The sequence below is a fragment of the Halichoerus grypus genome, chromosome 8 (genome assembly GCF_964656455.1).
Source record: "Halichoerus grypus chromosome 8, mHalGry1.hap1.1, whole genome shotgun sequence".
Classification (NCBI taxonomy): domain Eukaryota; kingdom Metazoa; phylum Chordata; class Mammalia; order Carnivora; family Phocidae; genus Halichoerus; species Halichoerus grypus.
In genome coordinates, this window is record NC_135719.1 from 25264860 (window position 1) to 25278559 (window position 13700).

The 13700-nt window shown below is 41.6% G+C and overlaps 1 protein-coding gene across 5 annotated transcripts in view; it reads right to left on the minus strand.

The window, feature by feature from the left end:
• ADAMTS17 (ADAM metallopeptidase with thrombospondin type 1 motif 17) overlaps positions 1–13700 on the minus strand; it is a 348978-nt gene that overhangs the window by 63395 nt on the left and 271883 nt on the right. For all 5 annotated transcript variants that reach the window (XM_078078954.1, XM_078078952.1, XM_078078953.1 and 2 more), the window contains one exon: positions 11070–11205. In XM_078078954.1, coding sequence (XP_077935080.1) covers positions 11070–11205 — 136 coding nt within the window. The remainder of the gene's footprint in view (positions 1–11069; positions 11206–13700) is intronic.

Consider the following 13700-nt stretch of genomic DNA (forward strand, 5'->3'; position numbering starts at 1 on the left):
GGGAGTGGGAGAAGGAGAAGCAGGCTTCCCGCGGAGCAGGGAGCCTGATGCGGGGCTCGATCTCAGGACCCTGGGATCATGACCTGAGCCGAAGGCAGACGCTCAACGACTGAGCTACCCAGGCGCCCCTGTGTATTTACTTTTTAACAGCCTTATTAAGATATAACTCTATACCATACAATTCAGCAATTCAATGGCCTTTACCACAATCTAGAATATTCTTATTATGCCAAAAAGAAACTCTATACCTTTTAGCTATCAAACCCCAATTTCTTCTCTCCCCCCCCCCTCAGGAGAAATATCTATTCAGATCCTTTATAATTGAGTTATGTGTCATTTTATTATTGAGTTGTAATAGTTCTTTATATATGCTAGATACAAGTCTCTTACTTATCAGATAGGAGATCTGAAGATATTTTCTCCCACTCCGTGGGTTGTCTTTCTTCTTAATTTTATTTTCATTTTTCTTGATACTTCAGGGTATCTGAGAACACAGTAGGAGCCTCATTAGTATATATGTTTTTAATTTTGATGAAACACAATGTCTATTTTTTTTCTTTTGTTGCTTGTACTGTTGCTGGTACTTTTGCTGTCATATGTAAGAAACCATAAACATAATAAAGAGTTTTTCCCGTTTTCTTCTAAGAATTTTATATACTTAGCTCTTTAGGTCTTTGATCACTGGGTTAGTTTTCATACATGGTGTGAGGTAGGTGTCCAACTTTATTCCTCTACGTGTGGATATAAAGTTGTCACAGTACCACTTGTTGAAAAGACCGTTCTTTCCTCATTGAATGCTCTTGGCCACCTTGTTAACAATGAATTGACAACAAATGTGAGGGTATATTTCTGGACTTTCAGTTATATTCCATTGTTCTATATGTCTGTCCTTATTGCAATCCACACTATCTTGATTACTGTAGTTTTGTAGTACATTCTGAGGTTGGGAAGTGTGAGTCTTCCAACTTTGTTCCTCTTTTTAAAGATTGCTTTGACTATGCAGAGCCCTTGCAATTCCATTTGAATTTCTGGATCAGCTTACCCATTTGTGCAATAAAGACAGATGGGATTTTGATAGAAATTGCATTGAACCTTTAGATCAATTTGTGGAATATTTCCACCTAACATTAAGTCTTCCAATCCATGAGCATGGTACATCTTTCCATTGATTGAGATATTCTTTAATTTCTTTTAACAATGTTTTGTAGTTTCAGAGTATGAGTTTTGTACTTCTTTTGTTAAATTTATTCATAAGTATTTTATTCTTTTTGATGCTATTGTAAATAGTGTTTTTTTTTTTTAAACTTCATTTTTGGTTTGTTCATCACTGCTGTATAGAAATACATTTGATTTTAGTTTATTGGTCTTACATCTTGCAACCTTCCTGAATTTATTAGTTCTAATACTTTTCCAGTGGATTCCATAGAATTTTCTATATTCAAGATCATGCCAGGTGTAAAAAGAGATAATTTTACTTCCTCACTTCCAATCTGGATGCCTTTTATTTCATTTCTTGCCTAAATGTCCTGGTTAGAACCTCTAGCACAATGTTGAATAGAAGAGGCAAGAATAGATATTGTGTCTTGTTCTTGTTCTTAGGAGAAAAGCATCCAGTCTTTCACCATTAAGTATGATGGTAGTTGTCAATTTTTTGTAGATACCCCTTATCAGGTTGAGGAAATTCTCTTCCAATTCTAGTTTGTTGAGTGTTTTTATCATGAAAGGGTCTTGGATTTTGTCAGTCTTTTTCTGCATCTATTGAGATCATCATGTTGTTTTAAAAAATTATTTCATTGATGTAATGTATTACATGAACTGATTTTCAAATGATAAACAAACCTTGCATTCCTGGGATAAGTCCCACTTGGTCATGGTATATAATCCCTTTTTTATGTTTCTGGATACAGTTTGCTTGTATTTTGTTGAAGATTTGTCAACAGTACTCATAAGAAATATTGGTTTGTAGTATCCCTTTCTTATGATGTCTTTGGTTTTATTATATGGATAATACTGGCTTCATAGAATGAGCTGGGAAGTGTTCTCTCCTCTTCTATATTTTGGAAGAGTTTGTGAAGGATTGATGTTAATTCTGCTTTATATATTTGGTAGAATTTGCAAGTGAAGCCTTCTGGTCCTGGGTTTTTCTTCTGGGGAAGCTTTTTGATTAGTATTTTAACCTATTTACTTTTTATAGGTCTATTCAGATCTTCTATTTCTTCTTTATTCAGTTTTGGTAGTTTGCATCTTTCTAGGAGTTTGTCCATTTTATATTAGTTATTGGATTTACTGGCATACAACTGTTTGTAGTATTCCTTTACAACCTTTTTCATTTCTAATTTTAGTAATTTGAGTCTTCTCCCATTTTTTCTTGATCTAGCTAAATGTCAATTTTTTTGTTCTCTTCATATAATCAACATTTGGTTTCACTGATTTTTCTTTATTGTTTTCCTATTCTCTATTTCAAATATTCCCCTAAGCTATAAAATTTCCCCAAAGGACTGTTTCAGCTGCATGGTCTAACTCATGTTAGACTGCATTCTCTATTTCAAATATTCCCCTAAGCTATAAAATTTCCCCAAAGGATTGTTAGGCTGCATGTTAAATCCTCATTTTCATTCATCTGAAAGTATTTTCTAAATTTCCTAATGAATTCTCTTTGATCCAATTGTTATTTAGGAAGTTTTATGTTGTTGAATTTCCATGTATTGTGAGTTTCCAAAATTTCTTTCTGTTGTTGATTTCTAATTTTATTCCATTAAGGTCAGAGTATATACTTTGCATTATTTCAGTCCTTTTACATCATTGAGGTTTATTTAATGGCCTAGATGATGGTCTATCCTGGGGAATGTTTCAAACGTACATAAGAAGAATGTATATTCGGGGCGCCTGGGTGGCTCAGTCGTTAAGCGTCTGCCTTCGGCTCAGGTCATGATCTCGGGGTCCTGGGATCGAGCCCCGCATCGGGTTCCTGGCTCTGCGGGAAGCCTGCTTCTCCCTCTCCCACTCCCCCTGCTTGTGTTCCCTCTCTCACTGTGTCTCTCTCTGTCAGAAAATAAATAAAAAATCTAAAAAAAAAAAAAAAAAGAAGAATGTATATTCTTCTCTCATTGGGTAGAGTGATCTATAGCTATCTCGTAGTTCCAGTGGGTTTATACTGTTGTTCAAGTCTTACATTTCCTTGTTGATCTTCTTTCTAGTTTTAAAAAATCCATTATTGAAAGTTGGGCATTAAAGTCTCTATTATGGTTGAACTACTTTTCTCTTCATATTGTATATTTTAGGACTCTGTTATTAGATACATACATGTTTATATAATTGTTATTTCTTTGATGGACTGCCCTATTATCATTATAAAATATTTCTTTTTATCTCTAGCAATTTTTTTGTTTTAAAATCTATTTTGTCTGGTATTTGTATAGATAATCCTGATTTCTTATGGTTTCTCTTTGCATGAAACATCTTTTCCCATACTTTTACTTTTGAATGTCTTTTTTTTTTAATAGAGGGGGTGCGCGCACACGCACACACACACACATACACATGCAAGCGGGGTTGGGGAGGGGCGGAGGGAGAGGGAGAGAGAATCTTCAGCAGGCTCCATGCCCAGAATGGAGCCCAATGTAGGGCTTGATCTCACAACCCTGAGATCATGACCTGAGCCAATATCAAGAGTCAGACGCTTAACCAACTGAACCACCCAGGCACCCCAGGAATTTGAATGTCTTTATATATAAATGTATACCTGTAAGGAGAAAAGAATAATACTTTCCTAGGCAAAATCACTCCTATCTGTGGACTATTCATTCCTGTAAGAGAGCCAGCCAGCCAGCCCAGGACTCTGCCAGCAGAGGCCTTCATTAGCCCCCAGGGGGAAGGGGCTAATTTTCTGGGAAGCTGCCACCAAACATACCCCAAGCTCAGTTCTGAAATATCCCCAGAGATTCTGCAAGTCAGAAATACTTCACTGTATACCCCCACTATAGAGCCATTCCTTCTTGGTCTGATGTTTTTTTTCCAGAACCTGGAGAATACATATTTCCCCTTCATTTCTGATGGATCACTATGATCTTGGTTGTGTTTGCTTTTATTCTTCAGTTTCAACATTTCCATTTACTTTTCATTTTTTGTAATTGTGACATAAAAATCAAATGCAAACATTCAGTGCTCAATGCTTTTTATATTTTATGACTCAGAAAGTCAGAATGAGGGAAGGGCCTCTTAATGGACCCAGGGTCTATATGCAAAGCATTTCTCGACAGGAGAATTCTGCTACCTGTGGAACTGGTATCTGGGAATTCCCTTGTCCTCTGTAATGATCAAAGGGTGGGGGGGGGGTGTTCAAATGATTGAAGGGTTAAGTATGGCAGAAAAGAAGAAAACAGAATTTTCAAATTCAAAACAACACTGAAATGTTTTCTCTCTCTCCATCTGGAATGTTCCTAACTTAAACAAATAACTAAAGGCTTCAAAACTTTACTATTTAATTTAAATATGAGTGAAGTTCTGGAATTTGAGTAGTGTTGGAAAAAAGATCTGGAATCCAACTAAATTTCTCCTCACCATTCCTATACCTAGATAAGACACGTAATAGGCCAATAATGCTATTCATCATCTTCCCCGCCTTAGGCACTGCTTCTTTATTTCACATGGCTTCTGGGGTGCCCCTCATCCCAGACCTGTGACCATATGCCCAAGCGTCTGAAGAGTGGGCCGAGCCTGAAAGAGGGGAGCCCTACTCTGGAAATCCCCAGTCTTAGAACATACAACCTTGGGCCTTGCCCTCCTGCCCATGCGAGCAGTCCTGCATTGTGGCTCCTGTTCTGCCCCAGGAAGCAGGCGGTGCCAAAGGTGGCCTCCTCCAATCTCTCATATCCAGGGCATGGGAGACAGAGGTGTGGCAATTAGATTTACCTATTTTATTTCCAAGGAAAGCAGGAAACTAAAAAGCTTGAAGTTTTAGACTAGCTAGAAATGGATTAAACAATGGTATCTTTTCAGATTCTGGCTCCACCTAAAGATCTACATGTTCTAGGTTTCATTCTTAAGTCATGATCTCACACACACACACACACACACACACACACACACACACACACACGCTTTCATTAAAAAACATGAGGGATTCCATTCCATTTTAACTAAAACAAGGCACACCTGGTTAAGATAACGAGCAAAGAGGACAAATTTAAAATCCAAATACACTTCCTTGCAGATGACTGTTCGATTCAGTTGGCAGTACGATATTAAATATTCTTTTCTGAATCACTCTAATTCAATGCACAGTACTGTATGTACTGCCTGGGAAGAAGTTCAAATCACAAATGCTAGGGGAAACATCTAATAGCTTGGAATGGCCTTTCTGAGTGGCCAACAAGCTCTAAGACACTGCAAGAATATTAAATCCGGGGAAGCATGAGCTATGTGTTCCAGAATGAGCCCATCTCCCTGTCGTGCCCCACCCTCCTTGCTCCAGCACTATCTGGGCCTGGGTCTGAAGGAGGTGGCACATAGTGTTTCTCTTTGGATGCTGGATTATGGTGGGGCCTCTTCCCTGCAGACTGTGGTCAGCAAGGTGAAGGCTGCTGGCCACAGTCATAACAGCTGAGCAGACCTGTGATTTCTGCCTCTCCTGCCAATGTCGGGGGCCAGGTTCACCGATGTGTTTGTATTGGTGTGCAAGATGCTGGAGAGAGGCCATCTGCCCTGCATGTCAGATTCCAGATTCCATATGGTTATGGCAGGGTTTGGGAGAAGTATCCACAGAGCTAGGGGCAGGATTAGAATAAAGAGGTGCTAATGGTGTGCAGTTGGGAAGGTAAAGGAAACTGTCGGGAACTTGATGGAAAAAGAGGGTTGAAGAAAATTAAAAGGAGATCAGAGGAAATAAAGAAAAATATAAGGGAAAAGACAAACATCACTGTTGTTTTAAAGGTCAAAGAGTAACAATAATATAGAAAGGCTCTTTCGCCTTGCCAGATTCAACAGTGAGTTGCATTTTGGCTTCTTCAATAAAATTTACACCATTGGGTTCTTGCGCTCTCCTTGCAGCTTCCAGGCTCTGTCTTCCAGGCATGCCCACCCCACTTGAAGCAGCCATTTCTTTTCCAGACCCTACACATCTCCACACCCACCCCCTTTGTCAAGGTTGAGTTTTTACTTATAGATGAAATCTGATTATCTAGCAGTAATTTTCTGAGGTCAATCTCCTCACCTTTCTTCATTTATCAGCCTAAGTCCATATTACTAGATGTTCTGAAGAAAGACTCAGGTCAACTAGATCTTGCTCTGCAATAATTCAAGTTTTATTGTTCAAATATATGTGTGTGTATATACATATATGCATATATATATCTTTACATAACATATACATATATATTGTATATGTGGGTATATACATATATGTATGTGTGCATCTGTGTGTTTAAATATAAATAAATATAACTAAGACTTGCAGGAGTTTTAAAATCTATCAGATCACACATTTCTTCATCCAAACAATAAATACTCTTTGATGAGCCATGACACTTCATTCTTATGTGTCCTCTTTAAGAAACAGTATGAAGTCAGATGGTTCAAAATAAACAACTAAACAACCAACAAATGATACCAGACTAGAGGAGGCAACTAAGCATTTCTTTTCTAGGCTCTGAGACAAATTTCAGGTACCATCTTCTATCAATTTCATTTTATCCTCTGCCTTGGGAAATTCCACTCATTCTTTAAGTCTGATTTGTATGATTTTACAGAGTCAGGAAGGCACTAGAAGGTAGTGGGTCAGGAAGGAAAAAAGGATGACCCAGAAAGGTAGGTCAGAAAGGAGGGAAGGGAGAAATTTAGTATTTATCAAGTTCCATGAGAGCAAAGACCCTGTGTGTCTTTTTCACCTTGGTACCTAGAACAGGGCCTGGTGAATGGGAAGGTGCTTGACAGGTGCATGCTGGATGAAGGAAATTACTGATGTTGTACTGTATGCTGAGGGTCATGCTGGATGCTTTTAAAAAGAGTACTGAACAAGTGGGCAACACAGAGTAACTCAGCAAAATGACATGTCCTTCTTCGTATAAGAAAGTGTATTTCCCGAGGTAGTATCTTCAGAGCTTGGGCTCATGCGAGGTTGTGGTCCCAACATCTCAGAGGGCAAGGCAAGGCAAGGGTAAGTAATAATCTAAGGCAGGGCCAGCAACTTATTGCTCCCGGGCCAAGTCTGGCCTGTAGACTGTTTTTGTATAACCCAGGAGTTAAAAATGGTTTTTACATTTTTAAAATGGTTGTAAACAAAACAAAGAAAACCAGACATCAGAAACCATATGTGGCCTGTAAAACCCCAAAATAGTTATTATCTAGCTCTTTACAGAAAAAGTTTGCTGACCCTTATTCTAAGGAGATACTAAGCATGTGCTTCTGAACTTACTTTTAGTCTAAAGTGTGTTTGGCTTATACTTGCGTTCAACCATGGCAAGACTGCAGGCCTGTGGTCTGTCAGAATGTTCTGTGAGCAATCTGGAGCCACGCCTACCCAGACACACACACTCGTGCTTCATCCAAGCTTAGAGTAGCTCTGTAGCACTGTTTTAAAGGGTAGGTACCTTTGTTAACTCATGCTGGGTGATGTGACTTCTTTGTAGGTGTTTTCCTACTAGATTTTCTGTGTGGAGTTTCATAGCACAATTAAGTCCCCTCCTAGAATATCTGTGTGGCAAAATCATAAAGGTGCTGCTTTGGCCTATTGGTGTAATGGTGAGAGAGCTTTGTTATGGAGTTTTGAATTAATCTGGAATCTAGTTGAAATACTAGAGAAGCAACTTAATTACCTCTCTTCTGTCTTTCACTAAACCTGGGACATGTTTGGTCATTGTCTCTGATTATTTTCTTTTCTATTTTTCCCCTCCTCCCCTTCTCTGACTCTAATTACTCTTATGTTAGAATGCCTGATATTATCCCACAGATCACTGAGTCTCTGTCATTGTCAACAATCTTTTCTTTCTGTTTTCCAGACTGGGTAATTTCTATTCTTCTACCTTCAAGTTTGTTGATCTTTTTTTCATCATCTGCTGTTAGGCCCATCAAAGTGATTTTTTTTTTAAAGATTTTATTTATTTATTTGAGAGAGAGAGAGAGAATGAGAGAGAGCACATGAGAGGGGTTATGGTCAGAGGGAGAAGCAGACTCCCCGCCGAACAGGGAGCCCGATGCGGGACTCGATCCAGGGACTCCAGGATCATGACCTGAGCCGAAGGCAGTTGCTTAACCAACTGAGCCACCCAGGCGCCCCTCAAAGTGATTTTTTTTTAAAAATTTCAGATACTGTGTTTCTTGGTCCTAAAATTTGGTTCATTTTAAGAGTGTCTCCTTTTTGTGCTTAGATTTCCTATGTGTTCATTAATTGTCACTATATTTTTTCTTATGTCTTTGAGCACAATTATAATAGCTGCTTCAAAATTCTTGTCTGCTAATCTCAACATATGTGTAATCTTGGAGTCATTAATGTATGGATCACATTTTTCTGATTTTTTTTTCTATGTCTGGTAATTTTGGACTGTATCCTGAACATTGTGAATGCTATGTTAATCTATATCAGTGCCGTTCAATAGAATTAAGACATCAGCCATATATGTAATTTTAATTTTCTACTACCCATATCAAAAAATTAAAAGGAGGCGTGCCTCGGTGGTTCAGTCATTAAGTGTCTACCTTTGGCTCAGGTCATGATCCCAGGGTCCTGGGATCAAGCCCCGCATCGGGCTCCCTGCTCCACGGGAAGCCCACTTCTCCCTCTCCCACTCCCCCTGCTTGTGTTCCCTCTCTCACTGTCTCTCTCTGTTGAATAAATTTTTAAAAAATCTTTAAAAATAAAAAATAAAAAAAATAAAAGGAAACTGGTGAATTTAATTGTAATAATGTGCTGCATTTGACCCAGTGTGTCCAAGGTATAATTATTTCAACATGTAATCAGTATTAAAAATTACTAAGATATTTTACAATCTCTTTCCATACTAAGTCTTTGAAATCAGGTGTATATTTTTACTTTTACAGCACATCTCAATTTGGACTAGCTAGTGGCTACCAAATACGGTATGTGATCAGCACAGTTAAGAGTATCATTGTGAAGAATATTGAGGGTTGGTCCAATAAAAGCAACCCCATCGTTATGGAAAGCAGAGTCCCTAACAGTTTTTAAACTTTATTCCTTGGTCCATTCCTTGGGCCTACTGTGATATGAGGGAGGGCAGAATGCGCTGGGCTACTCTTCCACATCACATATGTGTCTCAATTCAATCAGAGCAACTCTGATTTCATGTTTTATGTTATTTGGTTTATGTGCATAATTTAAGATATCTTTGGACACTAAAATAGTTTGAAATCATAAATGATCTTAAAATATGATTCTTTTTTTTTTTTTTTTTTTAAAGATTTTATTTATTTATTTGAGAGAGAGAGAGAATGAGAGAGAGCACATGAGAAGGGGGAGGGTCAGACGGAGAAGCAGACTCCCTGCCGAGCAGGGAGCCCGATGCGGGACTTGATCCAGGGATTCCAGGATCATGACCTGAGCTGAAGGCAGTCGCTTAACCAACTGAGCCACCCAGGCGCTCCTTAAAATATGATTCTTGAAGGGATCCCTAAGATCTTTCTTGCTTAGTCATGCTCTTGAGCCCATGTTGACACCCCCTCTTCTAGATTTACTTATCCTACTTTCTAGTTGGTCACAGAGCTGAGCTGTCTCTGTGGACTGTTGGATCTTTGGGTTGTCATAGTGGCAAGGCCTTCCTTCTTTGACCCTGGGTGTGTGTCATCAATTGATGAGTCTGTGGGATGGCTGCTCAGAGCCAAGATGCTCAAGAAGACTTCCCAAAGTGAGTTGTTCCTCATGGCCTTCAGGGTTAGGGTAGAATGTCATTCTTTTGTTTAAATTGAAGTATAATTAATATACAGCATTATATTAGTTTCACATGTACAACACAATGATTCCGTACTTTTATATATTACCCAATGCTCCCCACAATAAGTATATTCCCTTTCTGTCCCCAGACAACACTGCTACCATCTTACTGACTATATTCTCTATACTGTCTCTTTCATCTCCACGACTTACTTATTTTGTAACTTGAAGTTCATACCTCTTAATCCCCTTCACATTTCACCTGCCCTCCCACCCACCTTCATTCTTAATTTGCTAAGGACCACACACAACCAATGAAGTAAGTCTCACCTCTTGCTTTCCCTCCTATCTTCCCTCTCTTCCTCTCTTACTCGCACACTTGACCAGTTTGACAAAGCAAAGTGGGTTGGCATGAAAGCCACATGCTTTGTGAAACTTTTGCACCAGGCAAGAGGCCCAAGTTGAGCTTAAAGAACTGCCATGTCCAAAGTCCAGCTTCTTTATAGAAGAAAAACATGCACAGAACCACAAAACAAAAACCATGACCTCAACCCAGAGCAGAATAGGAGGCCAGGGGTGATATTACACACTTTACCAACCACACTACGATGCAAAGTCTCACTGAAATGACCGGAAATAAGAAAGCTTAACTGATGAGCACATTTCACACGATTCACCTCGGTTGACAGCCCAAGAAAATTCACTTCAGAGCACGTGAAGTATTATGGCCATGGAATCCATCAGAAGTTCTGACGGATGCTACGGAATGAACACCAAGATCCACACTCACTGGTATAAGTGTCAGCCACCTAAAGAGACCCATCACAAACACTAACCTGTGTGACTTACTCATGGGTGCTCACACCCTGTGATTTCCTTTTTTTCCAAGACAAAATAACTTGGGGGAGCCAACATAGATCAGTTGAAAGTATGCAATGATTTTGTTCTCCATGAGATGTTCTTAGGGGCCTGCTAAAAAATGCCTTCTAGCTAGGATTATACATTTTTTCAGAGCTCTGACTTCATAGTCAGAAATTCAGTATTTTGAGCAAGCAGAAATGACTTAGCAACAACAGAACACGGTGCAGAGTCGTACTGCCTCCACGCCAACCCCCCTCCCCCCCGCCCCATGCATGGATGTTTTTGCCCTGACCCTGGAGGGTCCAAGCTTGAGAACACAGCTCCTTACCGCGACTGGCACGGATGTGAGTTGCACCTTCGGACCTGGGGCTCTGGGCGGCTTGCTTGAGGACAGTCACTGTCATTCACCAGAGTCGTGGTCTTATTAACAATCCGCGTGCAGGACACGATGGTTCTGCGTTCCCCTGGAAGCCAAACCACAGGGAACTGAGAAGCTTGTGGCTACACACACCTGGAAAGGCCATCCACGGATGCAGATGGAGGAGCATTCGGGGGCATCTTTTGACCAGTCTGTCATGTGAAGTGACTGTTATCATGCTTTATTGGTTGTTAGAGAGAAAGAGCCATAATGTTAGGGATGAGGGTGTGTAAGACATGGCAGGGGCAGCATGGGGCAGGAGGAAGATTCTGGAACAGGATTGGAAAAAGGCAACACCACAGATTGGCTATGTTCTTGGACAGCTTGGGATTCACGGAGGCCAAAGTTCTGATTTGGGTCTTTAATTTCCAACAAAGATTGCCAATCTCTTTATCTGTTCTTTTGATATTTAAAGTCTATTGAGGTCTGGTCTTGATTAAATACCTGTACATCAGTCCTCACCAGAGATCATAGCTACTTATTAGAGAATCCCTCCAGAATCGCGGGACAGCAGTGAGAAGGAGGGAGGTTGGTCTGAAGGACACACAGACCTGCCTCCTCCAGACGGGCAATCTAGAGCCAATCTGAGAATTTGTTTAGCTGGCCAAAGGCTACATGTCCTCAGCATCCCCTGCATTTGGGGACTTCACTAACTGGTTACCCTAGATGGGGGTAGCCATTCTCTGTGTGTCCCCAGAGCACCCTACACGCTGCTTGGTCATGACTTTGCCAGGGAGGTGGATGATTGGGAGCTAGAGAGGGTGGCTTCTGGAGCCAGGCTGGCTGGTTTCAAACTTGGTTTCATCACCGGCATAATGACCACAGGATCAACAGCTAGCCGCCATGATTCTGTGCCTCAGTTTCCTCAACCAGGCTGGTTCACTTAACCTCCCTGTGCCTTAGGGTTCTTCAGGGGCAGTTAAAATTAATTGATACACAAAGAGTGTTTAGAACAGAGCCTAGTCGGGGTTAACACTTCATATTAGCTATATTCTGTTTTTATTATTATTTGGGAAGTGTGGCAATACCAAGATTAAGAGGATGTCAGGCACAATTCTTTGGACCCCAGATTCCTCGCTCAGTCTGCCTCCTGGAGAATTTGTCCTTTAGGGATGCCTCGAGAGTGTGGAGTCCCGAACGATACCATCAGCTCTTACTGGCCACAGCTGCAGCCTTGTGTGCGTGTAAGAAGCACGGGGCCACCTCAAGCCACAGTTCAGCTTTGGCCGCAGGTCTGACAATGGTGAGTCATCGGGTGTCATCTGACGACCTGGGAGTCATTGGTGTCACACAGGAATGCCACTGGGCCAACAGTGACACCAGTGGAACAGCACTCCCCAGCCCCCCAGCCGAGGGGAGACTGTTAATGGCTGCATTTTGGGACATGCTTAGTTTGTAAGTTGCCCAGGAGGAAAAGTCTGGCAGTCGGGGATATGGGAGGTGCTGCTTTCGGAGGTTGGAGGGCCATGGGCACAGCTGAGGGACAGGGGAGCAGTGCAAAGCGGGATAGGGACAGGGCTGATGGAGGATCCTGAGGCTATGCCAACGGCCAGGGATGCTTTAGGAACAGGCTGGGTCCAAGCAGCGAGGACAGTGAGCCAAGATGTGCAGGAGAGGGAGGGAATTCACAGTTGACTCCGGCAATGTCTGATGGCCCAATCATGTTAGAGCTGTAATTCTTACCCATAAGAAATGGGACAAGTTGCTTGAATGGTAAACGAACCTCCACGTATTGGGTATCTGACAGACATCATCTTGGTGGTCAACGACCACGCAGGAATGGGTATTGGTGGGGCCATGCCACACTCTGGATTGGCATTCCAGAGTCCAGGTGAACCTTCCATCCTAACTCTGTGTCCACCAAAACCCACCCACCCTGTGTCCCACCTCCCACGACCTGGCTTTGTTTCCTGTCAGGGTGAAAATTACAAAAGGCCTTCTAGCTAAGAGTTGAGAATGGCTTTCTCCTCCTCTCCCTAAACCTCCCCGTAACAAATACAGTGCTTTGTGCTGATACAGATTTTTAGAGTGGCAGTCTCCTCCCTGCAGTGGGCATAGGGGCAGATCACTCTATTTTAGAGTTGAGGAAATTTCAGTATAGACAGGGTAAGTCATTTGCTAAAATATGGCGGCAAATCACAAAGCCAGGACTCATGCTCGGAATGTTTCTCTGGCCTTCTGGGACTCTTTCTTTCCACCGCATCCTGTAGTGGGGTAGCTGTGGCCAAGAGGAAAGAGAATTTGGGGGCAAGAACATCTGGAGGCCCTCCACTGAACGGAACAGGTGAAGGTGTATTCTGGGTCACTCCCCTGTCATACCTGTGATGTACCCGTACAGGGGCCAAACCTCCACTCAGGGCAGAGTCCGAGGGCCCTGCGCCATAGGCAAAGCAGCTGCGTGGGCACAGGGGTGTGGAGGACTGCGTGAGTGTCTTGCAGAGAGAATTGCAGTGGGACGTGGGTAAGTTCCCGTGGAAACACAGGTGACATGGCCAGCCCTTCTCATGCCCTGTGTGCTGGCCACAGGGTGCCCCGAGTTCG